This window comes from Anopheles moucheti, chromosome 2 (genome assembly GCF_943734755.1).
Source record: "Anopheles moucheti chromosome 2, idAnoMoucSN_F20_07, whole genome shotgun sequence".
NCBI lineage: Eukaryota > Metazoa > Arthropoda > Insecta > Diptera > Culicidae > Anopheles > Anopheles moucheti.
The window spans coordinates 63620902-63645975 of NC_069140.1; the positions used below are offsets into that span (position 1 = coordinate 63620902).

General features: G+C 36.9%; 1 protein-coding gene across 17 annotated transcripts in view; it reads right to left on the reverse strand.

The window, feature by feature from the left end:
- Window positions 1-25074, reverse strand: part of LOC128299753 (rab11 family-interacting protein 3) — a 46762-nt gene that overhangs the window by 18025 nt on the left and 3663 nt on the right. For 6 of the 17 annotated variants that reach the window (XM_053035817.1, XM_053035807.1, XM_053035809.1 and 3 more), the window contains exons 3-8: window positions 15411-15533; window positions 14290-14425; window positions 14090-14179; window positions 11813-11857; window positions 7920-7961; window positions 6786-6900 (exon numbers count right to left, since the gene is read on the reverse strand). In XM_053035817.1, the coding sequence (XP_052891777.1) occupies window positions 6786-6900; window positions 7920-7961; window positions 11813-11857; window positions 14090-14179; window positions 14290-14425; window positions 15411-15519 (537 nt within the window). In that variant the 5' untranslated portion in view covers window positions 15520-15533. Of the gene's footprint in view, window positions 1-686; window positions 899-6785; window positions 6901-7919; window positions 7962-9645; window positions 9897-11812; window positions 11858-14089; window positions 14180-14289; window positions 14426-15410; window positions 15534-22985; window positions 23014-25074 lie in introns of those variants that run through there. The other 11 variants (XM_053035818.1, XM_053035814.1, XM_053035806.1 and 8 more) reach the window with 9 other exon arrangements.

Here is a 25074-nt window from a genome sequence, read left to right on the forward strand (position 1 = left end):
TGCGCCTCTTCGAACGTTTCAGAGCGGTCGAGTATACATAAACGAAAAAAGTGATGCCTCACTGTTCACAACACTATCAGCTGCTATTTTAACGCTTTTGAAACCGTATAAACACACATTTCATTTTATGTCGCCGTTGCACATATGTTATCACTTTCTTATCTTTCCCATAGCGGCACACACTCTCACAATGTACACACACTATCACGCTAAAATGATCATCAAATGGAGCTCACACACGAAAAAAATCATAATGAAAAATCACCCCTAACGTCGAAGAAAGTATTTCGAAAGGAAAGTAAATCACACTATTCATTGTAAAACACGCGCACACATCAAAAAGACAATCGCTCCGCTCGGTGTGGTGGTTTTGTGGTGCGATTTTGGAATGGTGGCGAAAAAGAAAAGTGCCATAATTAAGGCTTCGAAACCGAATACATCATCCTTCTTCTCACTTGCAAACGGTAACGGACGGTGTGCGAGAGCTCATGAAGATCGCGAGTAGCTAGGCAGTGAAAAAGATCCGTAAAAATGTTTTAATAACACAACACAACGCCATACCGAAATAATTGTGGTAAATAATGCACGAACGCAGCCGCACACGAACGAAACTCGAATATGCTTGCCGTCGATGATCACGAAAGATTTTTTTTCTGAACTAATGCCCCACTCGTGTTGATACCTACGTTCACACACCACACCAGAAACACACACACACACATAAAACACCAAGTGCATTCACACGCACCCCAATGCGCGATAACGGATCTCTCGGCCAAGATAGTTGATTTTTGGTTTGCAAACAAGGTTTCGAAGGAACGGAGTACAGAAGATAAGTGAGGAAAAATAGCTGCTAAGTAAATTAACTCCTAAACGAAATCAACGCACCAACGACCAATGCACGGTGCGGACGTTTCGCGAGCAACTGACGCGTTTGTCTGCGATCAAAACAATGGAGACCGCGATCGAGAGCTAGCGATTTCGCGGGGTTCTCTTCGCGCTCTTCAAGCTCTCTTTTTCGCTCTTTCGCTCCGAGATTTTCTCTTTCCCTACCAATCTTGGCTTCTTGATTCACAAAGGCTCGTCAACAGCAAGCGCGCTACGCATTCAAAACTCTCCGACCAGCATCGACCTTTCGAAAAATAAAACTGAACGTACATATAAAAAGAAATTCTCTCTCAAATACCTCACATGCTGATGAAAACAAAATTTAAGACATTGAACAGCACTAGCCTTAAAATCAATGATTTGTTGGAATGAAAAAAACGTCGTTATTTATTCAGACGTTTGATATTAATTTAAACTATTTAATTAGATCCATAAAACTGTATATAGCTGCATATAACTGTTTTTACCACAGTGCAGAAATTAAACTTATACATATATATTTTTACACATAACCACATAAACCGTCAAAAACAAATATATCCAAGTCAAATTTGAAGAGGAATCCATCCAACCCAAACCCCAATTGGACCTTCAATTTGTCACTTCTCATAGCTGAATTCTTATTCGATCATACTAATTCAAAATTTACATAACACTCCAACAAGTTTCCTGTCATTCCTCCACATCTGCACGGGAGTTCTATCTTCACGCACTGTGAAAACAACGAAGCACAAGGTAATGTTGATCTTTTACAGCAAATCAAACATATTACGGCGCATCAGCTGTTAAACCTCTTAACGTGAAGAATATTTAAGCGATTTCAACACCACTATCGACGGTGTTTGGTAGTTTAGCTAAATTTAGCTGCTCTCGGCTCGTTGACAAAGCGCTTCACAAAGCAGAAAACCGTCACAGGCATAGTAGTCTGCATGTTTGATGCACAGATGCAGATGTATGCAACTACCATGATCGAAATGTGGTGGCGTGTAGGTTTGTAGTTTACATTTTTACGAGCGAAGTACGCCTTTTCGAAAATAAATAATTAAGTGGATAAAGTTGCGTTGGAACATTAAATTTAATGCTAATTTATGCAATGAATGATTGGCCAGTTTTGTTGTTTCTATTGGGAAGTTTGTCGAAGGAGCGGTCCCAGCGGTGCTAAGCAACCACAGATTATTCGATCCTAGTGGGATTCCATAGTATGTTTTGAACGTTCATGAACGTGAGCAGATGCCATAACATTGCCGAACCAATTTATATTGATAAAAGCAAGCAAGCATTTTTTTTATTCGGAATACGTTTGCAATATTGTCCAAAGGTCCACCGCATGTTAGAATAACGAAGGATTAAACTTCTTCTTTTGTTGAACCATATCGGCACAACAATCCGCCATTTCTGGGTTTCTTTTGACTTTATTTAATCGTACCTGCATAGTCAGTCCTACGTACGGGAGATTGGTCCGGATGGGATTATGGACCGGTTCTGTTGTATGAAGACCGGCACCGTTACGATTTAACACAAACCTTCAATTGTCCTTCAGTCGAACAAGGCACTTATTGTACTACACATAAAGACTCATGTAACTTGAGGTCATGATGGGCATTAATTAGTTCATAACAGCTGAATCCAATTTGTTTATACTATCTTAAACAAACGAACATTTCTTTACCCTTGAAAGTCAAACAGTGCGTGCATGTGGAAGTCTTCTTCTAAATCACAACCCCTGTTACAGATCATATTGATACTCGTCCAACAACTGATGAAAATCACATGTGATTCATTAAGCAATTTGCAAACGTACGGCAAAAAACGGATTCTTGTGAATTTCATTTATTCACAGCATAAATGTCAAAGATCACTACAAACTATTATCAATTTAGAACAACTTACGAACGTTTTTGTTCCGCAAGTGTAAGTAAATTAATAGCACCATTTCGTTGGATGATCTCATCGCCGATGGATACCATTCGCCGAACGGCGTGTGCAGCAACATATTGCTCAACATTCAACACAATTGTGTCATGACGCAGGTCATGTCGTCCGAGCGACAACAACTACGAGACACAATTTTCATTCTACGCGTGGGTAATCATCTTCCAAGCACCAGTTAAACAGCTTCACATCCAACCAGATAAAAACAGCTGCTATAACACATACGACTTCAAAACAGCACAATACATTCGCAAACGCTGGCATTGCTTTACTCAATAGCATTCAAATACGTTTATTCCCAAGCTGTAGGATGCCATGCCATTCAAATTTGATGCTGAAATGCCCCTTCAGGATTAGCAGGAGGCGCAACAACAACGGACAACTTGGTTTAGCAATTATTTTTCGCAGAGTACGAATGTAACCGCTAGTTTAGTGTTGTTATCGAATCAAAGTGTTTTGTTGCATCCCATGTACAGATAAGTGAAACACCTGGAATCTCTCATCACAACATCGTAACATGTAAATTAAATTCTCTCGGAGTACACGTTTTATTTACTTTTAAATTATTACCTCTAGTATTGGAATTATTTGCCTAATTACTTTTCAATCATGTTTAGCGGTTGAACCACCGAGTAAACATGCACATCTTTCGTCTTTTCGCTTGTACCATGTCCGTCATATTTCTCATGTGAAAAACACATGGTATGCTCTGTACTTTTTTGCAGCGTTTCGCAAATGCTGTTCTATTTGATTATCAGCGTTTTTATTTTTGGCCCAAACCACAAATTGTAAGTCAGTCGTTCTAAGATTTATAATTCCAAGAAAAAAAATAAAGAAATATTTTTTCGGTGTTACTTTTCATTTACTACGGACATTTTTCATTAATGTAGAGTCAAACAAGTTTCGTTTACCGTTCGGCTAAACAGTAGCTCTTGAATAGTGTATTCGTTGCTGTCGCTTTTGTTTATTCATAAATAACGGACCCCTAATGGTCAAAGAATGCAAAAAAAGTACACTCATTGACCGCCAGATGTTCCAAATGTTCTACGAAAGAGCTATGAATTATCTAACACAACCAGCATCTTCTTGCTTCCTCATAATTTTACTCTCTCTTAAAACGTTACCTACATTTAGCAAACTATCTAGCGGAAATTAACTTGCGAAAATGATATCAAATGTTTGCAATTACCGTGACAAGATTGTTCATAGCTCATCGTGGAACTAGGCGTTAAACCGAATTAATTTTACTTCCACCCGCAATAGACCACCTAGAGGGATGAAACGCTCGACTCTCAAAACAGACTGGTTTAATTTGAACAACTTTAAAATATCATTCCTTCAGCGCTTCCACGAACAGCGACGAAATCGACCGTTTGTCTTGAAAATTTCTCAACGCAAAAATTTCTTCCCATAATGCATAACACGGGGCAAGCAATACGAATGTGAGCTTTTTGTTTGGCGCATAAATATACCATTTAGGCCAAATCTCCTCCCATTAGCGCAAAGGAAAATATGTTTCTTTTCCAGACAACAGAATCAACGAGACCTGCTAATTTTAATGTCTTTCATTCGTCTCAATTATTCTAATTTTCATTCTACGATGACGCTTTTCCTTATTTTGGGTAATCCGATAATACATTTACGCGTTGCACTAACAATTAAACCTTTTTTACAGGCGAAGAACAAATCTCAAAAACTAACCTATGCTAAGTTCAACTTAACCTAAATATTTCCTTCATATTCGCATCGTCCCTCCATTGCCAATGCCGCCGAGAACGGTCATGTAGCTGACCTCAGCTGATGCTTAAATTCGAGAGCAGTAGTCTAAATATAAACCACTGCGCTTAAATTAAATCTCTGGATGTTACACTTTTTTCACTATTCACTTTTTCATATCTGTAACCAGCAGTGTAAATTTTGCAACCATGAGAATCACTATCTCATTTTATTTCAAATGTAAAACATATTTCTTAAATAGCTATTTGAGACCTTGAGCAAACCAGCGAACAAATCATCTCCCGGCGATACCAAGCTTACGTAAGCAAACTGCACCAAAAATAGATCACTTTTCGCACTCAAACGCTTACTGCTGCAACTTCTTGGAGGCAGTATGATATCACCACTTTACCATTCCCAGAAATGTGTGTTAGTAATAAAAAGGAAGGACCAAACACCACTAATCACACATCTGTACGGGAAAGTATTTCCGAACCATTCATTTGACATTGACCTCAGCGGAAAATGTGTTGGATTCTTCTTTATTTGCAGTTTATTGTATGCCATGATATCAAGTTATGGTATCAATTTGCATCGGTATCGTACATTAAACTACCCTATCAAGATTCAAAACAAACGGAGCAAAACATTGAAGAACTATCGCCATCTTAATCTTCCATCATGGGCGTATTTTCACCATTTCCTTTCCGTTGAATATCATGTTTATTCAGTGAAAAACTAGACTTCATCGGAACTTGCATGCGTATTGACAGTCATTCCCTGAATTGAGCTATTTTCTCACCCAACTACATCTGCTAAATCTTAATAGACCATTGTTAGCAACCGCTGTACAAATGCTACCTGTCTGCAGCCATGTTTAAGGAAACAGGGTCAATTTTCCACTCATTGTTACTTTTTTCTCAAATACTTTTTTCAAGTGTCACAATAACACTCACAAACGATTTTTCATCTTTCACCTCTTATGATATAGCAACGAATGATAGTGGTACAAGATCCGACTGAATTCGATTTAGCTTTCAAAATAATCCACTTTTTACTCTTTTCCTTTTTTTGTATTGGTAGAATACTGGCCCTCTCGTTTGAAGAACGGCGCCGCTACCAAATAAACCACCGGGCATCACAGGATTTTACTAATAAAAATTTAAAACAAGATTATTAAATATTATTTTTTTTTTCGTATTTGTTACACTTTAATTCACGTATGCACAATGACCCAGAAGAATGACCATGACTAATTAAATAATGTGAATTTCCATTATCAGCACAAATAGAAATATATAATAGCATACCTATAGGATTGTCACGCATGCTTAACAATGCGATTTCCACATAATATATTACGAATAATGGCCATCAATTCAATCACATGAACCTAATGAAGATCAATCAAGACAGACATAATTTAAATGTTAATCTCTCGGATACTTCTGAAGATTTTATCTTATTCTTATTCAGTTAACTCATCACATCACTCGCAGCACTATATGATTTATTATTTGTTATTAGTATTATTTTCATATGTATATGTATATTATATGAAAATGAGTGACAAATGTTAGACCTTATTTAAAGCATTTTCTCCTCAAATGATTTGATCCACAAACGCTCGCTGCTGGAGCACAACAAACGACAAATTTTCTGCTTCATTTAATCGATCATTACATTATATCGATCGTTACATTATAAATAATTATGCACGCAGGTAAGCAAAAGAAAACGTCAGCGCTATGTCGTTTAATGTCCCACTTGTTCTTTCATGCACTAATCTTTTATTTCGTTTTTTGTACATTGCGGCTCACTACCGATCATACCGATAACACGAAATCTCAGTTTCAAATTGATAGAATGTGAGCATAGTTAATTACTGGTATCTATCACTTTCTTTGGAGCATATTTGCACTACAATCGATGCATGTCACAAATCATTAATCATCTAAAATATATTTTCATCTACTGACCGTTTTATGTACTATTTGCTGTGCTACAATCATCTTTCGTTAAATTATGTATTTCCCCCACAGTTCAGAATGATCCATCATTTTTAGTATTGTAAATGTAATATATTTCCTAAAAAAATTCACTCAAACCAAAATATGGTTTAAAGGAACATTTTCTTTGTAAATTTTGTTCAGTCAATATGCCACTAGTTTAAAGCACGGCTTCGGGACCGTATTGACCATAATTACAACATCAATAACATAAGTTCACTAGTTCAAAATCATACATACCTTATGGTTTATGTCTTGTACGTCCTCCAAACTGACATCGCTGTACATGTCTTCGGCCGTATCACAGTTAGAACTCCTACCGGACGAGTTAAAGCTCGACGATCTATAAAGATGACTAGAGTTGCAATAAATGTGAGTCAACATTATACCACCGCTGTACGCTATAAAACTACATGCGCATTAGAAGCTTTCAGGTTGCTATAAAGCACACGAGTGCTTGAGTAGGCTTTTTCTCTCACTCTGTTCTCATTATAGCAGCTTTAAGAAGCACAAGGGTTATTGTTTCAATGGCTCTTAAACGTAGTTTGGTTCCTACTTGTTTGATGCACTTGTACTTATCAAACATATTTCAAAACAAGTAATTTATATTTAAGCTTACACTTTATAATTTCATTGTCCATTGACATGGAAGTGGATACTTTATTATGTTGGCAACTAATAAAGATGTGGAATTTATAAACCGGTTCTAGTCCAAATTAAAATTGTGATATAGCTTAAATCATTTAATTAATTTTAAGCAATCATTTTAAAAATAGTTCAGCCCAATGACAACATTTGAATTTTTCTTTAACCAATGGTTACCTCTCAATGGGGTTTTAAAAGTGTCGGCAGATTTAAGAAGCGAGTGGCGAATTACACGCTACCTGTTAACCACTCGTTTACGTACTTTTGGCTACATTTCAACATCTCTTTTTGTTTTGAATGGACAAATAGCTCTTTGTAGAAGACTATCCGCCACATCAAATTATGAAAAAACTAAAATGAAGTCTTTGTCAAAAAAGGATGAATCACCCGTTAATACATTCTCCCACCAAGGTCGACAGGGTAGTCTTATTCAGACACGATGGGCGCCATACAACTGGCTCATTATAAGAAACCATTACAGTTCAACCCAATTGGGACTGTGCAATTGAGGGCAAAAAGAAAGTTAGAAATTTAGATAACATTCCACCGGAGCAAACTTTTTTCAGTTGCACAAAACATTCTGGGCATAGCACGGTTAGACATATGTGGTTACACATACTATTTCACGTTATTCCGAGAAAATTGAAATGAGTTAAGACAATACACAACAAATCAATTATAGCATCACTGACATTCAATCATCGCTTGATCATTCGTCTCAAAACTTACTTTGCTAAGGCATTGGATCCCAGCTGTCGTTTGCCAGAACTGCTGAAATTAAAGTAGTAAAAAAGATTATGCTTTAGTACTCATTTCGCAGTAAATTAAATTTAGTATATGTAGTACATGCTTCTATGCGAGCTACTGATGATTAGTATATCAGTAGCTCCAATAGAAATCTGCATTTTCAACAGTTAGTTTTCTCGGTAAAAATATTCAAATCTATTCTGCTTTTCTTTTTTTATATAAGTAAAAACAAATTTATAGAACTAATGCACTACAAAGCATTCAAGTTTTTGACTTCGTTCATGTTTTCCATCTACCAAAGCCCGCCGAAAACCGTCCATGGAAGCAACAGAGAGGCTATAAAATAATTAATATAAACCAGTAGCTGATAACGATGTATTATTTCGCGTGTCCCATCATATGACGCAATTGTACGATCTGGAGTTCCCGAACACAAAATTGTGTCGATGCACCGTGCTTAATATTTATTACTCAATTATAAAATAGAATTTGGATTTTATTTATGAATGATTTCAATAATACTGAAATAATTCTAATAGTATATTTATGTATGGAATCTTATTTATCGGGTTGACAAAAAATTTATATTCGATTTATCTCCTCTTCGTCACTTTTAACCAACAACATCAGCTTTAGTTCATAATCGACAAATATCACTTGCAAAAAATATTGAAGCATGTTTTGCTACCGCATGGTACTCGTCTTCCTTTAAAACGTAAGTGCTCTACGAGTTCAGTTGCGATAAGACGCGAATTCACGCCTGTTTTCATTTGATACAGGTGTATGATATGCGGCATACACGTACCAGTAAACAAATGTTACATTACAAACGGAATTTAACACCGAACAATGATTTCAAAACAATATTCTTATTCACTACACACTGTAAAACCTAGTTCATCAACTGATGCAGTTTCTCGGCATTTGTCCGCAGGTTCCATTGCATATAATTGATATATTCTTGAATTAAAAAAAATACGGGCAAATCATTTCTAAAAAAACAACATTGTATTAGATGATCAATTTCTTTTGAGTTTTCTTGAACTATGTGCTGTAAATTAACTCAGCTGAAATATTTCAAAATATGCGAATACACGCATATCATTTACCATGTACTTTGGAGACTAAATGTATTATGTACTAAACCTATCAACCTATCAAGTTTCAAAATGATTCCTTTTTATTCAACATCGAAAAGAAACATACAAACAATTTGTCGGATGAATGCCCTGTTGGCGTCTTTCATGCTGTTTCCAGATATTCCTAAATCGTCTCAGTATCCATCGTCGCTACACGTACATCAAAATCACTATTATGCCGATCCATACTAACACCGCGCTAAGCAGCACCAAGCCTTCCAACTAAAAACCCAACTAAGCAGATTAGATAGGGATAGAGCTACCTAGAGACCCGAATGTGCTGGCAACATAAATGAGACGAAACAATAACATATGCATAACCGACTTTTACACAACCAACCCGCTTTCCTAAGCCCTTAGTGCACGTCCACAAGCCTACATGTATCACCCAACAACAAAGTAAACCTATGGATGCGTAACGTCCAGATAGAATTCAACAACACCGCACGCGGTCAAACCACGGGGGCGTGGGTTAATACAAACTTTCTAGCATTGTTATACACCATCAATTTATAAAGGTTATCCATGGTGTTTGGGGGACGACTGGCCGCGTAACGCGGAACGCTTACGGGATCGAGAATTTCAATTAACTGTTATGTCGCGCAAAGGTAGCAATACTAGCGAACTCACGTTACCGATTCACTATCCCTGTTTTAATCACACTTCTGCACTAATCAATTTATACCATTGATGAAGATCTACACGATATACATGAACTCATTCTTTTAAATAATGGATACAAGATTTTCACTCTCGTTCGCACGGCTGCAATCTTTGTCTTATCAGCTGATTAACAAACACTTGCATTACACATCACACACACACTACATAGCACACATGTGACACTACACATTAAAATACTTCAAGCGCCACACCGCTCGAATGGAAGTGCTCGTGCACAAATTGAAATACAACTCGTTCAAAATACAACTCGCAGTCTAGTGCACAGGACTGCACATTTCTCGCTTCGTCACCTGGAAGCACTTAGCTTCAGTTGATTGCGCGAGGGTTGAAACATTATCTTCAAGCCGGTTCAATGTTTCACTATTGCTTAAAATCAGATTGATTCAACAGTGTCGCAATTCCAAAATCTCCTTTGACACTAAATCGAGAGTAACAGAACAAATTCACATTCACTGTGGGTTTTTGCACACCGGATGATATCATCGAACGCGCACAGGGAAAGCTGTTCGTCACGAGAGCAGAAATGTTTCCGACCGATCCCTCCACCTCGATCGGCTGGGTTCCACTATGTAGGGTGTGTACGCAAATATGATTTGCGGTACCACAGCTCGTGCAGTTTGGATTTCGTTTACCGCTTTGTCTCTACCTTGCCAGCGATTCAACAGTACGACTACAACTGACAACTTTTGTTTGATTGTGCTGAACGGTAGGCTGGCAGGCAAATGCATGACACCACAGCACTCTGACAGCCGATGGGGCTCGCTAACGGCTCCAACTAACACTATGTACGTTATGTTATTTTTGCTTGCCTGTTGACAACATGTACGTGGAACGCGCTTTATTGGATATCGCAGCAAAGCCTTCGCGGTGTGGCTGTCTGTGTGATACGTTTCAACACTACATGCGTGTGCAGCAGGCAGGCAGGCAAATGGATTTATGTTTTGTTGATTTTTTTCAAATATTTTTTTCCATCCATTTTTTACCAGTTTTACGCGTGGCGATTATATGTCACCCAAGATAGCCAAGCATGATTTTGTTTTCTCTCCACCAAATAATCTCAGCAATCGGTACCAGAAACTCTGGGCCGAAAGCTTTCAACGTTTCAGAAATATTTTTACATTCCGCAAGCATTTGTATAATTATTTTTATGAATCATAGTTATTGAGACTATACTATACTGAACAACAAAAATAGCTCTGGCACAACGCAATCATCTAGGGACAATGGACAATTTTCCAAGGAAAATAGACATAACATTCCTGAGGGATTCATAAAAAAATTAAACGTTCCTAAGTTAGCGAGAAAAAAACCCCAAACGTTCCGTTGTATAAACGAAACAGCATGTGTCGGGAAAAGAAAACAGGTAGATAGAAACGTGTCGCTCGCGTGCTGAATACTTTCATCCAATTAATGTATAAATCTCAACGCATACACATAACCAACTGTAAAATCACCACCAATAGTCAAACAAATACACAGTAAATTCAACCGCGATGCGTTGGTAAGTAATACGCTCACATTGAACAATGGAAATTATAAAAAAATATGTTAAAGTACAATATGTATAATAATATTACAAATTAAAAGCAATATTTTTGAAAACAGAAAATGAGCAAATAGCATGTTCCTGGATAAAACAGTAATAATGTTTTCTCCTTTTACATACAACCATACTTTCTATCATACTCTTTTCTTTTCATTTATGACACTTTCACACTGTGGTGTGACAATTCTTGTAACAAAAACGCTACAGCATTCTCCATCTCCACTTTCTCTCATTGCACGCATCGATCTATATTTTTTTCAATTAAATACACTCACAGCCGTGATACCCAAAGAGACACGAAACGCTACACTCGTTGCATTAAGTTTATTAGGAATTGGGAAGCATTTTTTCATGATTATGGTAGTCTTCACTAGTTGTACAAGTTGTTAGTTACTAGTTGTTGATGACATAATGTGGAACACTGCAAAATAATACTTTTTTTTCTACATAAGGAAGTTCGATAAATCCCCTAACAAATTATCACACAAATAATGAGGTATACTTACTGTCTCATTGATCCCCAGCGCCTGTTAGGTAGATTGTCGTTGTGACTGAAAGATAAGTATAAAAAATAAAAATAGGAATAAGTTTTAATAAGTGTAAGTGAATAAATGATAATGAAACTAGTAATACAAACTTCATTCAACATTAAACTTTATCCTTCCAAAGTCCTCTAAAAAAACACTACAAACATCCTTGAACAAACAAACATGAATAACACTTCAACTATTGTAACTGTGGAATCAAAGCGCACTACATTATTTTCCAAAATCCAATTTGAACAATAAACCTACAGATGTTCTGCATCCTTGCATTTCCCAGCAGTATATAGCCGAGAGTCTATCATTCCTAAATCAAAGTACGATTACGTTTCATATTTGTTTCATTCAAAGCTCTATGCATTTTAATTAATTATTTTTATTATTTTACCTAATCGCTATATCGACATTTTATCTAAACTTCCACAGATATAACCCTATATTTTAACCCGTTTCGGGCGTTTTTTAAATTACTTGTTAGTGAAAATGTCAGAACGTTACAAGGAGGCAAAGTCATTATGGATTTATCATGGAACGACATATGATAAATATCTATTATCAATTTTATAATTCTATGATCTTAGTTACATCGAAAATTCACTAATATTTCGTAGAAAATTTAGTAGAATCTACCTCAAATAAAATATCTACCAGTACTGTAAACTTTTTTGATCTTTCGTAACAGAAAAAAAAGTTGTAGTCAATCAGCAATAATTTTCAACCTGTATCAAGCTCACAACAAATTTTAATGCGGATGATATGCTCAATTGTCACTAGTTGAACTAGATGTTGAAGAAATATTTGCATCTTTGAACCCATTTGAAAAATTGTGATTGAAAATTCCATTCTTAAAGCTAGTTTACTGATGATTGAGAACTTTTTGGTAAAATTTTCTTCTAATACTGACCATTTAGAAACTTAATGTGGATTTTCACATATTTTTTTATAAATAAAAGCTTGGCATTGTTTTTGAATAATGTTCTATTACCTTGACACACTTAATCATGATGCAACAAAATAGCTTTTTAAGATAAAAAAATAAAGAGCTGCAATCGATATCTGAATAAGTTATTTTTAATTATATTAATTTAATTGCACATGAATTAAATAATTCATCTTTGAAACATCGCATCTTTGCCATTTAAACAGAACAACTAAACATTATAAATTAAGCAACGTAAAACAGTGCGCCACTTCGACAGTACCTATGTTTATGCATCACAGTACTAGTTCAATTACATAGAACCGCTTTTATAGTAGAATATGTAGTTATTCAACATTCATATTATTTCATATTCTAACAAACATGTTCTATAGCAAACTATTCAATAACTACTCAATACTTTTCAATATTGTGAATAACTAATAATAGTTCTAACCGTTTCATTACCGTATGAATACCTTAAGTTATGTCCCGAGTTCATCTATCATTAGTTGACGATTCGTCATCGAAATCAATTACTTTTAAACATCTGCTAACTACAATCGTGCTACGTAATCTTTGCAACCGCAATCGAATTTTTTAAACTAAAATTAATATGTCAATATTACAATATTATCTTTTTAAAACTTGTTTTATAACCGGAAATTAAATTTGTTTATAAATGTTGCCCTAGTATTGTACAAATCATAGGCAAAAACGAGGCAATAAGGATATCTTTGTGCGTTTGCGTTTGAACTAACGATGCCATTATTCTTTACTTTATCTAGATCGCATTACAGTGTATTGAGGTTTGAACTGTTTACTTTTTGTAGTACATAACTTCAACACTTCTAACTTGGGTCGTAACTGCATAGTAAAACCATGCTTAATGTTTGGGAGTAGACGAAAAACTGCTCTGTAGCACCAACTTGTTTCATACATATGTGAAATAAAACTGATGTTTACTTGATGTTTGTTTGTCTCAGTATCTTTTTTATATTTATATTGAGCTCTATGCATTTTGCTATGAACTGTGATCAATAACTTTCAGTGGGACAAAGTTCTAACGAAGCTTCAATTTCAACTTTTGCTCAAATTGTCAAGCTTTTTCTTGCGATACGCTACATACATGATCGATCAAAATCTGGGATTTCCATTACATTTCCTATTTTCTTGTTTTTCATTACTGTTTTGAATGCAGCAACGCTTTGCTTCAGTATTCAGCTAGAATTTTGCTCTAAGCTAGACACTGAATAGACACTTATTATCTTATTTGTGATTTACTTTCCAATTGACTTTGACACATCCATTACTAAACGAACCTTTTAGGTGCACCACGCAGGCTGGTCCGGCTCCACGAATGTCTGGTAATTCCGGAATTAGTTGGATTGTTCGAATTACCATTGCTTTCACTGTTACCACCAGCCAGATACATAAAACGAAAGAACGCAACATGCATATGTTAATCCTTGTCGTACTACAGTCTTACCATGCAAACACAGAGTGTTACAAAGTTACTTACGCAACCGTTGTTGAGTTCAAATGTGGCGCCAATTCCAGATCGACACCACCAGCTTCTGAGATAGAGATGTCGTTATCACCGTAGCATTCAAACGATTCACCATCAGATAGTGAGGAACATTGTGATTTTGGCGCATCTGAAAACAAAAGAAAGAAAATATGTTACAATTACCAGAATGATCTTGACCAGCATTTATTAACAAAATTAATTATTTATGGTGTGTGATACAAACATAGTTTCGACTTTCACAGCCCAATTAGGGTTTGAAACTGTCTTGCAACCAATCGATGTTAAATAATCGAAAAAATAGATGTATCAAAACCATTACATAATGCTCGTTCCAACTAATTCAGCTAGATTTGCTATCATCGTAATTTCTGTGTGAACTATGGATACCCCACACTCATATCGTACAAATTAGAAAGCATTCCATCGCACGTAACTTTGAACGATGGACAACTGTTCATCGCCAGTTGTTTCACATAAACAGACTCAAGTTTCATACGCACTCATTATCGAAAACATGCTCAAGACGTACCGTAGAAAGTGTTTCATAGATGACAGCATGGCATTGACATGTGTGCATATCTTCGGAAAAGCACAGTAGCTGGTTACCACCAGAGGCAAAATCCATCATCACAGAAAAGTGATAACTTACTTTTGCCACAAACTCTCTCTTTCATTGTGCCGATGGCATACGCTTGGGACGAAAAGGAAAAGCAGAGTAAAGAAATTTCACGAAAAATAGTGGGGAAATGAAAACAGAGCATATGCAAACACCCAGGGTTCTCTGTTTGGCACACGCATATATTGCAATGCCTCCATTTAAGCAATACAGTCCTATGTTTTGCCTCCGATGAAAAAGACCACCGCTAATTTATGGAAAGTGAAAATAATAACAAACCAATATCGGTCACGACAGACACAATGCTAGAGGAAATCGGATAAATTCAATTCACCAAATATAGTGTTTGCGAGATGCACGAAATTAGTACTCAATTACGATAAATACCTATAGCAAATAAGCAAACCTTCAGATGTATGGTTTTATTTAAAAAATAGTTAAATTACTCTCTATGGATAATAAAAACGGTTGAATAAGTACCATTGTTTGAATTTACCTGTACTTGGCGGGCTCGAAGGAACTGGACTTGTATCTACCGAGTCTGCTGTTATTAAGAAAGATGGATGTTGTGTTTTCGAACTTTTTGAAGGAGAAGGAGCCATCATCCCGAGTTAGTAATCTGAAACAAAGAGAATCATTTGCATCAAATGAGTTATACTGTACACAGTCAAGAACGATAAGTTAGAATGGGAATAAAATATGACAAAAAATTAGTCTACATTTTAATATCGTTAAACGGTTCTTATTTTATTGGTCATATTATTTATGGTTTAAAACAGATGCTTGTGTTTCCTTCGTAGAAAAAAACAGACGATGTTATCTTTGCATCCTCCCCTTTTCAATTGAATACACCCATTTTTGTTCAAACAACTACTAATAAAATATGATGATAGTTCTTTGCACAGCTTAAACAGCTCAGTTTAAGAGAACAATTATGTTATATTCTTATAATCATATTTTCATTCCCTTTTCTTTACGGAAACTTAAATAGTTGCTTTGCTGAAGCCATAATATCTAGAAAATGAAATCTACAAAAGAGCTCACATTTTGTCTCAAAGATAATGTTATGTATCAACGGTTTTATATGAGTTATGTTTTATTCGTTCTATACTTGTACTCATTGCCTCCACTACCATAACTCGAGATTCATTTTACAAGACAATTGTTACTACTTGATGAGTCTAAATTTTAACAATACGACCTTGGCCGTTTATCTTGAATAAAAAAAATCAATCCTTACAATTATCTTTATATCACTTTCGCCATTTTAACATATCTTATATTTACTATAAATACAATTATGATTGTGACAAAATAATTGTAATAATTGAAGTTATAAATACAATTACAATTGGGATGTATACAATTATTTACTAAAAAAAATTAACACACTCTATAGCACTAAAAAGCTTAAAATATTTTGTATGAGCGGCTGAACCATCACAAAGTTCAGCTTTGTGCAGCAGTCCACCATGTTGCCGTATATCAGCAACAATAACGACCACCTGGCGTGTTATTTAAAAACAAACGGTACCCATTTGCACATGAACTGATTCTGTAGCAAATAAAATTACTCCACAGAGAACATAAGCAAACGTGAGGGAACGAACAGATTTATGCCAGTACCATGACTAATTATTGCTAGAATGCACACATATTCGCATAACGAACGTTCAACCCTTTGAAAAAATTCTACTGCACAAGAGTATACAAGTTTCTAGTCGACGCCTTTCTCATCGTCAGAATAACATGTATCTGATTTTGTACCTAATGTTCATTCACCGATGCAACATGGAAAGGGCTTAAATAAAGGGTTTCAAAATGTGCATCTTTTAACATTCTATCGACGGCGACTGGGTGCGTGTAGCTTACCAGAACGCGTGGGGAAACAGACACTCGCACAATTATCCGAATCATGTGTAGAGAAATTGATTTTGTTTTACTTCCGTTCCTTTACGTTCAATGATTCGAATCTCTAGACATTGTGCAACTCCGAAAACCCTCTACCAAAGCCAGTATCACGCACATAGGGTTGCTTATTAACTTCTTCACTGTAGCGTTCAAAAAGCTACATGAACATCAAACTTTTCTATAACACAAAAAGTTATACATATACATAAAAAGGCTTTAGGCTATTATACACCACCGTAGCCTATCATCCCACTAAGAATCATAGGTATAATCACACAGGGTAATAACGATTGGCATTGGAAGCTTCCATCAGCTACAGAGTTACGCACAGCTTTATGTCCACCGATCAATCAATCCGACCAATAACGGTGCCCAACTATATTCTTTCTTCACTACTCAAAACTTTATGGAAGGAATTCACCGTCAGCATCATGCTACTATAACCAAGGACACAACATGGCCACTGAATGGATTGATTGCATCGAAACCATGTCCAAATTTGCATCTATACCATGCTGTTGCTTGATCGAATTAATTTTTGAAATCCATATAATAACGCTTAATGTCACTGCAGCGCAAAAGCCATTCGAAGCGAATGTGTCGAAACGATATTTCCATTGGCAGTACTACGAACATATTTCGAAAAGCTTTCTTCGTGCACCATTCCAATATTCATTAAAAAGAGGTCATTACACCTTGACCTACTACAACTAATGTTTTCGTGCATGTGCTAGGAACTACCGAGCAAAACATGGCAGAAAACATGTAAAATTGTTTCTTTTCTCCGTTTGTCCTTCCCAGCCGGAATCAAATCAGTCTGTAGACAAAACGGTCCCTCTAGCTCCTGAGTTCACACTTTTTCAACATGAATATTCCACAGCGATGTTGTTGTCTGACCATGCTAGCGATGGCGTGCCTTGAAAAGGTGATTGTCGGAAAACTCACCCCTGCGACTCTGAAGAACTTTTCCAAGCACATGATTATTGATTTTTTGATGCTATATTTCAATGTAAGTAATGATTGGTCTCCTTTCATCCTCGACCCAGACGGTTATTGATTTTTACTTTTTTGTTTTTTATCTATTCTGTGTATGTGGTTCCTGGTTATTGTAGCACTTTGAGAAAACAGTCTAAAAATCATGTAGTTTTTGGCTAATACACTATCGAAGTTCTGTTTTAATCAATTCATTTCTTCAAACGGAACTTGTAAAGTTCACAACCGACCAGTTTTGGAATCAACTCAGCGTACAGAGAAGTAGCATGGGTAAATATGTTTATTTTCTATATAAACAAGCTTAGCAATAACTTCCAAATCCGCAATATAAATGAATGATTACAGAAGAAGAAAAAGACGTTTCATACACAAATAAAACGACATAACTGCACAGTCAGTTAAATATTCAACTGCATTTTAAACCTGGCACCGCTATTATGAATATAATGCAATGCTCGTAAATTTCAAAAAGCACATTTGTACTACTGAACAATACAACGTGAAAATCTTGCGACAGAATCAAGTTCCATGACTAACCACATTCCACAAGCACAAACATAACAACGTTTAAATAAATCTCTCACCATCGATCTATGATTTGAGTGAAGCTGTTAAACCCTCCAAACAACGGCCCAAGGGTGGAAGAAACGATATAACACTCTCGTAAAAGAAATTGGTATATCCCAATAAATTAAGCTTACCGGATGCATTTCTATCTATCCCACAGTATCTATCTGGCTGTGCGGGTAAACAGGAGCCACCGTTTGAGGCTTGAACCAAAGTCCAAACCGATTGAACCATGAAATTTGTTACAGATCATTGCTTCACTTTCTCTATTTTCCCCCCGATCATCTGATCGGGGGTGCTATTGTCCCATCCAAGCCGATCGTTGAATCGCATGCCAATCCGAGCGTGCAGTTTCACCCCGATCAGAATCACTCTAATTTAATACCACACCTAGGGCACCCTGGCATGTCGGCAACCACTGTCTACTGGGACACGGGATTGACCTGCACCGACATCGTTTCCGGATTAGACCGGCATAAAAATAGCTCCGGCTCGGACGATGATCGTCCGTTGGATTGCAAACACACAGGCACAGGGTATTGTATTTTAACGTAAATTACCCGTGAGCATAATTTTGTTTTGATTTTTACTTTTCAAAGCCTGCCTTCCAGGTAATAAATGGGGAAAACAAAAGCATAATTTAGTCCGAATAACCTGCGCTCGTCGTGTCAGCTTTTATTTCGAAACATCACTAGTAAAAATAACTGTAGAAGATCCACACATATACACATATTGCGGCGGGTTTGAGCGTTGCTTTCCAATGGTTGTTCTTGATAGAAGTGATCGTAGAAGCTGTCGTCTTGTCTTCAAATTTAGAGACGGTCGTCACTATACTGACCTTTGCTTAACAAACACAGTTGTGTGAAAAATTATACGACAAAACACAAATGTAACCAAGGATAAAAACGCGCTTGCCTATGCCGAGCAGACCGAAACCTGCAAAAGTAGTTTGAAAACCTAAGCCGGTCCTAGAGATCAGTAAAAACGCTGTTTACCTTCACAGTCCCGTGATGCACTGTTGCAAAGGAACATTAGACGCTATTTTTAATTTCACACTTAAGTTTTCTGGCTGGATGATTTCGTCCGCATACAGGTTTCGCACCGGCTGTATATGTTTAACAGAATCGATATTTTTAATCTTCGCCAGAAGGAATATTTATGGTCTGTGTTTTGCACTGTTTATAAATCAGAATGTGCTAAAACATCGAACCGAAGCATCCGTGTAACGCCGCACTATAAATAATTTTTGTTTACTGCCGAACAATCATTTTCCTTCACAGCGAATTGAAGCATCGTTCGAAAAGTTGAATCTCTACTTCAAGTAATAAAAGAAGTGTTGTACATTTCAACACTTTAAACTTATTCCATATGTTTCCGTCGATGATGTTGCGCAAAGCTAATGCTCATTTATCACCCTAAGACATGGTGCACATGGTGTTAGGATCGTGCAGCTAAATATTCTTTGAAAGAAGTGCATCTGGTAGTTCCTATCGCTAACAAATGTTGTCCTACAGCGAAAACCACACATAGCCATGTATCGTCTTCACAATCCCTCAGGGTACCATTAACACGATTATCTTTATTTCCGTTTCATCCCTTGTGCGATATGCCGGTGCGAAGTTTCATGATCATCCTGCGCACCGCCGCAGAGGAAGATCCATCTGTCCCAGTTTCCTATTGGTCGATCTCTTATGCGATCCTTCACCAACCCAACCGTAGCCTCTAGACGACATGTGTTTTACCAACGCATGACCCGAATCGTCCTCTGCACAGCCCATGGTGGATGAACATGTGCAGCAATGATGTCGATGAGTATTGTGCTGCACTTCATTTAGGCAGGCGTTTCAATTATCCGGTCCCAAACGGAAATTCAATTCCTGCAGCTGCCATAACTTGAAACCCAGCGGATGTAAACACATCCTCGTGGAAATATGAACCTATACACAGAAACACACAACATCACGTTGAAAGACGTTGCTATTTTCACATTACTGCGAAAAAAAACAGGCTTACATGCAAAGATAACGGGTGAAATAACGAATGTAAGTTTTACAAGACCCAAGCCTGAAAAAAGTTTCGTGGGAAAATCGGTTCGCTGGTAGTGCGCTAATCGACATCCCACACATGCCCTACAGGAGCCCTAGCGCTTAAATACAACAGCAGCACCTTACTATTAAAGCCAGCTCAGTAACCCAGTCGTGGAACACACGAAGCTTGATGGTAGCGACCGTTTTCCGCCTTTGGTTTGCAGCAGTACACGGGAGTTCGAGTCGAAGCCTAAAATCGCAAGCTATTTTCCGCGCTTTCGCTAACTATTCGGTTGCATAATTATGATGCCGAAGCGTTACGCGATATCTTAACCGATACATCTAACCCCCACAAAGAAAACCAACCTCGGGACCGGTGACTAGTGATGCGCGAGTCACTACATCGTCGGCCCAACCGATTTTCAATTCTCTTTTCACTGCTCAGTAACATGCTAAGCTATTTTCTGGCTACGGACGGCACCTAGCAACTGTCTGCAGAGTCACGTGAAACTATATTTCTTCTCGCTATAAAATTATTTTATCTTAAAAAAGGCATTCACCCCTGATTACACTGCCATTGGGATTTTTACAAGTACAAGTACAAAATCCATACACTCGTATATCACAGCGTTCAAGTGTTTGATAAAACGTACCATTATATATTGATGCATCTGTAAAAGAAAATCGTTGCACATCATTAACACCTTCACGCCTCAGGTGGTTTGTTTGTTTCAAACTTTTCCCTAAATCAGATGCATTTCCTACCACATGGCACCGTTCCGAAACCCGTACGAAACCCATAGCTGGTAAACATAGTTCAAAAGAAAATTTACTCAACAATCAAACAAGAAGAGTACACAAGCTACTGCCGATTTAGTTTTCAGTTCAGTTTTTTTTAAGAGTTTGAAAAATAGCGTTTAAGAATACAGCCAAACCATCCAGTTTGAAATGAAAAAAAAACTTTTGGGAGAAAGTAATCCTTAAGTCTCTTTATAAATCCCGAAAATAACCTTTTTTCGGATCATCAGAGAAAGACCTCTAATGACACCGCAATGGGTTAAAATAAAGGCACAATCCAAAATGATACGATATTTGCTATGGAAATAACTAGTAGTGGATGAATCTGATTCAGATTAGACCTAATTCAACTACCATTAGGCCCCCAAGGGGCATGATAGACCACTGCTCAAAGGAATCATTAAGTTTTTGAGAGTCGCTTCGTGATGTGATTCGAATGACTCCTCGCTAAAGATTCATATGAATTGCTCTGTTCACAAAAACACAAAAAAATAAGGCTTCTCCAACCTCCCGCTTCGAACAGTTGATATTGAAACCCCCACATTGGTTATATCAAATGTGTGAACTTATTTTGTCGCACCAACATAGAGGAAGCCTGTAAAGGTACCTGTAATAGTCACTATAGTTTTACACTACTCCACCGCAATCAGAGCACATCCGCGCAAGTGATCATTTTGCTTTATCGAACACCGTTTGCGAACAAAAGCGGCACGAAAGCTGTGCCGAAAGTCAAATGCAGTCTATGGATGGTCATGAAAAATTCATCACGAACTATTTCTCCCTTACTGCCCCGGTATAATATTCACAATCTCTTGCCATCACGTGCACGTGTTGTCGCTTTTATCTTCTACTTTTCACAGGGAAGTTGCAGTTTAACATTCACAATTAAACCGTACTGCTTATGCTACATTTAGATTTTCCTAGGTAGGCAATATGTGCCAGCCGGCTGATGTTATGGACCGGAAATTGGAGAAAGTAAAGTTGAATTCGCGAAAGAGGCTTATACATTTTACAGCAAAACTTCAGGCCAACAGTTTCAAATCGATGGATGCTTTATGCAAACTTTAAAATGGTAACATATAAAAAAGAAAATATGGTATTTTTGCTAGAATACTCTCCCTGCAAAGAATAATTTAGATCAACGTAAAACAATAGGGAATAAAACAAATATTATGTAGAAATGTTTTATTTTCACATGCACAGTAAATATACAACACATAAACCAAATAGAACTGAAGGTATTACGAAAGGGGAGAAAAACCTCGTAGTTGTTGAAAAGTATTAACCCAAAAATAAACGTGTGCCTTACTTTTTTGCCAACCGGGTCACATGACACGTTTCAGTGGAGATCGGTTCATAGAAACTCATACCACCGAAACGCACAGTACTCAAACAGCTGATTATCTCCAGCTTAACGTCTGAGGACGGGTGAATGAATGTAAGATGTATGAAAAAATAACAATCGTTTTCCCAAATGACCTATATATATATATATACAGCGGCACAAAAACCACACAAATGATCACTTGAAAATGAATCTTAATCTCACAGTACAGTAGCTTTACTGTTTCGTATGCTATGAGAAAACAGTGCAAAAACATAAATACCAAAAGATAGCTTCTTTCACTAAAATAGTTCAAAACTGTTTTAAAGCGCGTTTTTGATGTTTTCCAAATTTCACAAAATAATTAATTCCACTCTCGGCCCATACCGATCGAGACAATACAAATGGTACACACGTTATGGAGACCTCTTGAGAATAATTTACCACTTACATTTAGTATCTTTGAGCGGTTATCTTAATACTTCACTATACAGCACCACATATACAGCACACAAGATGCTTGAAAAAACAAGCACGCCCTTCGTAGCCTTCTGCGCAAGCATCTAAAAGGAAACCTTTTCTGCGTCGCAGACAGGAAGTTTGTCATTATTCCTGGTTTTAAAAATTATACCACCATGTCTACAATGCACCTCTAAAGGAAGTGAACCTCCCTTCATAGCCTTCGTTTCGATTTTCAAAACCCAACTAATCGGTAATTGTTCTAGCACAAACTTTCAGCCGTTCTCGACCATGAGTATGAATTTTCTCAACGAATTTCGGTCTTTTCCGGGCAGCTTTTTTTAGGACCTGTTTCCAGCTTTGTCTAAATGATTTATCACACATCATTCAACTTAATTATTACATGTGGACTGATTAAGAGTATAGTGTCGAGTAGTAAGGGTGCACATATTAAGTGTGGATTATTAAGAGACGATGTGCTAGCCTTTTTGTTAATCGTCAAAGTACACATAAGCGATAGTACGTGATTTTTCAATAAACATACTCGACAATAACCACAAATACGTAACGACCTACACAGACGACGTGTTTCGTTACATGACACATGTCTAGTTGTTTTTCATATAGATAGCGCTTTGCAACAGAAAGGAAGGGAACCGGTATAAATACGCTGCTTTCGTGAGATTCGGTACGCACGAAGGAGTGTATATTAGTGTCCAGAGAAACAAACATTTATTTGTTTCATGTGTTGCAAAATATTTTCCAAATATTATCATTAAACAGAATGTTTGTCCAATATTTATCTCTCTCTCTTCTTGGCGTAACGACCTTCTAAAGGTAATGCCTGCCATTTCTGGCTTACTACACTTAATTTAACCACGTAGCCGGATAGTCAGTTCCTACTACAAGGGACTGGTCCGGATGGGATTTTAGATCGGTTCTATCGAGACCGGCGCCGCTGCCAATAAAGCACTGGCTGACCCTATCCAGTCTAGTAATTATGAGGTATCCATTTTGGAAAGATCTATTAAGCTAAGTCGCTGTTAATGACTTCTAATCGTGCTTTAGAGCTATCCAAAATATAAACTTTTGCTCGATTTCTCACGTTACTCATACTGCTGAGCAGTCAGATTCAATTTAATTCATGTTTTATTTAGACCGGAGCGGAATAGGTGATTTTTTGATACCGTAATATCTAAAGAGCAATAGCTATTCATTAAATCAATAATAACTGACATCAAAAGTGTTGTTCGTTGGTTGGTTGTCGTCAAATTGAAAGGTGGATGAAATTACATACTTTCTTTAAAAATCCAATTTGTTTTGATTTTCTATAGAAAAACTACTGAGGATTGTTGTTACTTCTGCATCATTAGATATACAAAATGTCTCTACGATAAAACATTTCCACTGTTGAACGGTTTTAGTTTCGAAGCGCGCGAGGTTCATAATGGTTCATTCGTTGGTTTGCAAAATCTCAATGCGAAGTGAGATGACATTTTGACCACACAATTAGCTTTTTATTCCTTATCAAGAATCTCAAGAAGTGTCTTAGATTTTTTTTAGATATATTTAAAAGCAGCAAAAGCATAATCATAAGATACCTTATGGTTCCCACAAATACTAGAATGGTAAGACATCCCGCAAATGACTATTATTAGTCGGAAAATCACACATTGGGGAGTCCATAAATGTATAATACAAAAGGTAAACATCAAATGTGTTCATGCAATTTGTTTACCTAGATTATATGGTGTTTGGGAAACGAGTCCTTATTCCCACTAGCTCAATCGATACACGAACGAACATTACATAATTGCAATGAAAAAAATTAAAAGTTGGTCAAAGTCAATAGCTGTTTATCTTCTTGTCACCTTCCAAAGAGGGTATTTTTGGAAACTGCTTCAACTTTGACAAATCTCATTTTGTGACAGAATTTGCTGACACATGCACCTGGTCACATGACCATATTACCACCTATTCGTCCTATTTTTATTCCATTCCAAACAGCTTACCGGTACGCAATAAAACATCGTTGTTTTCCGGTAACCATATCCAACCGTACACAAACACACACAGCAGTT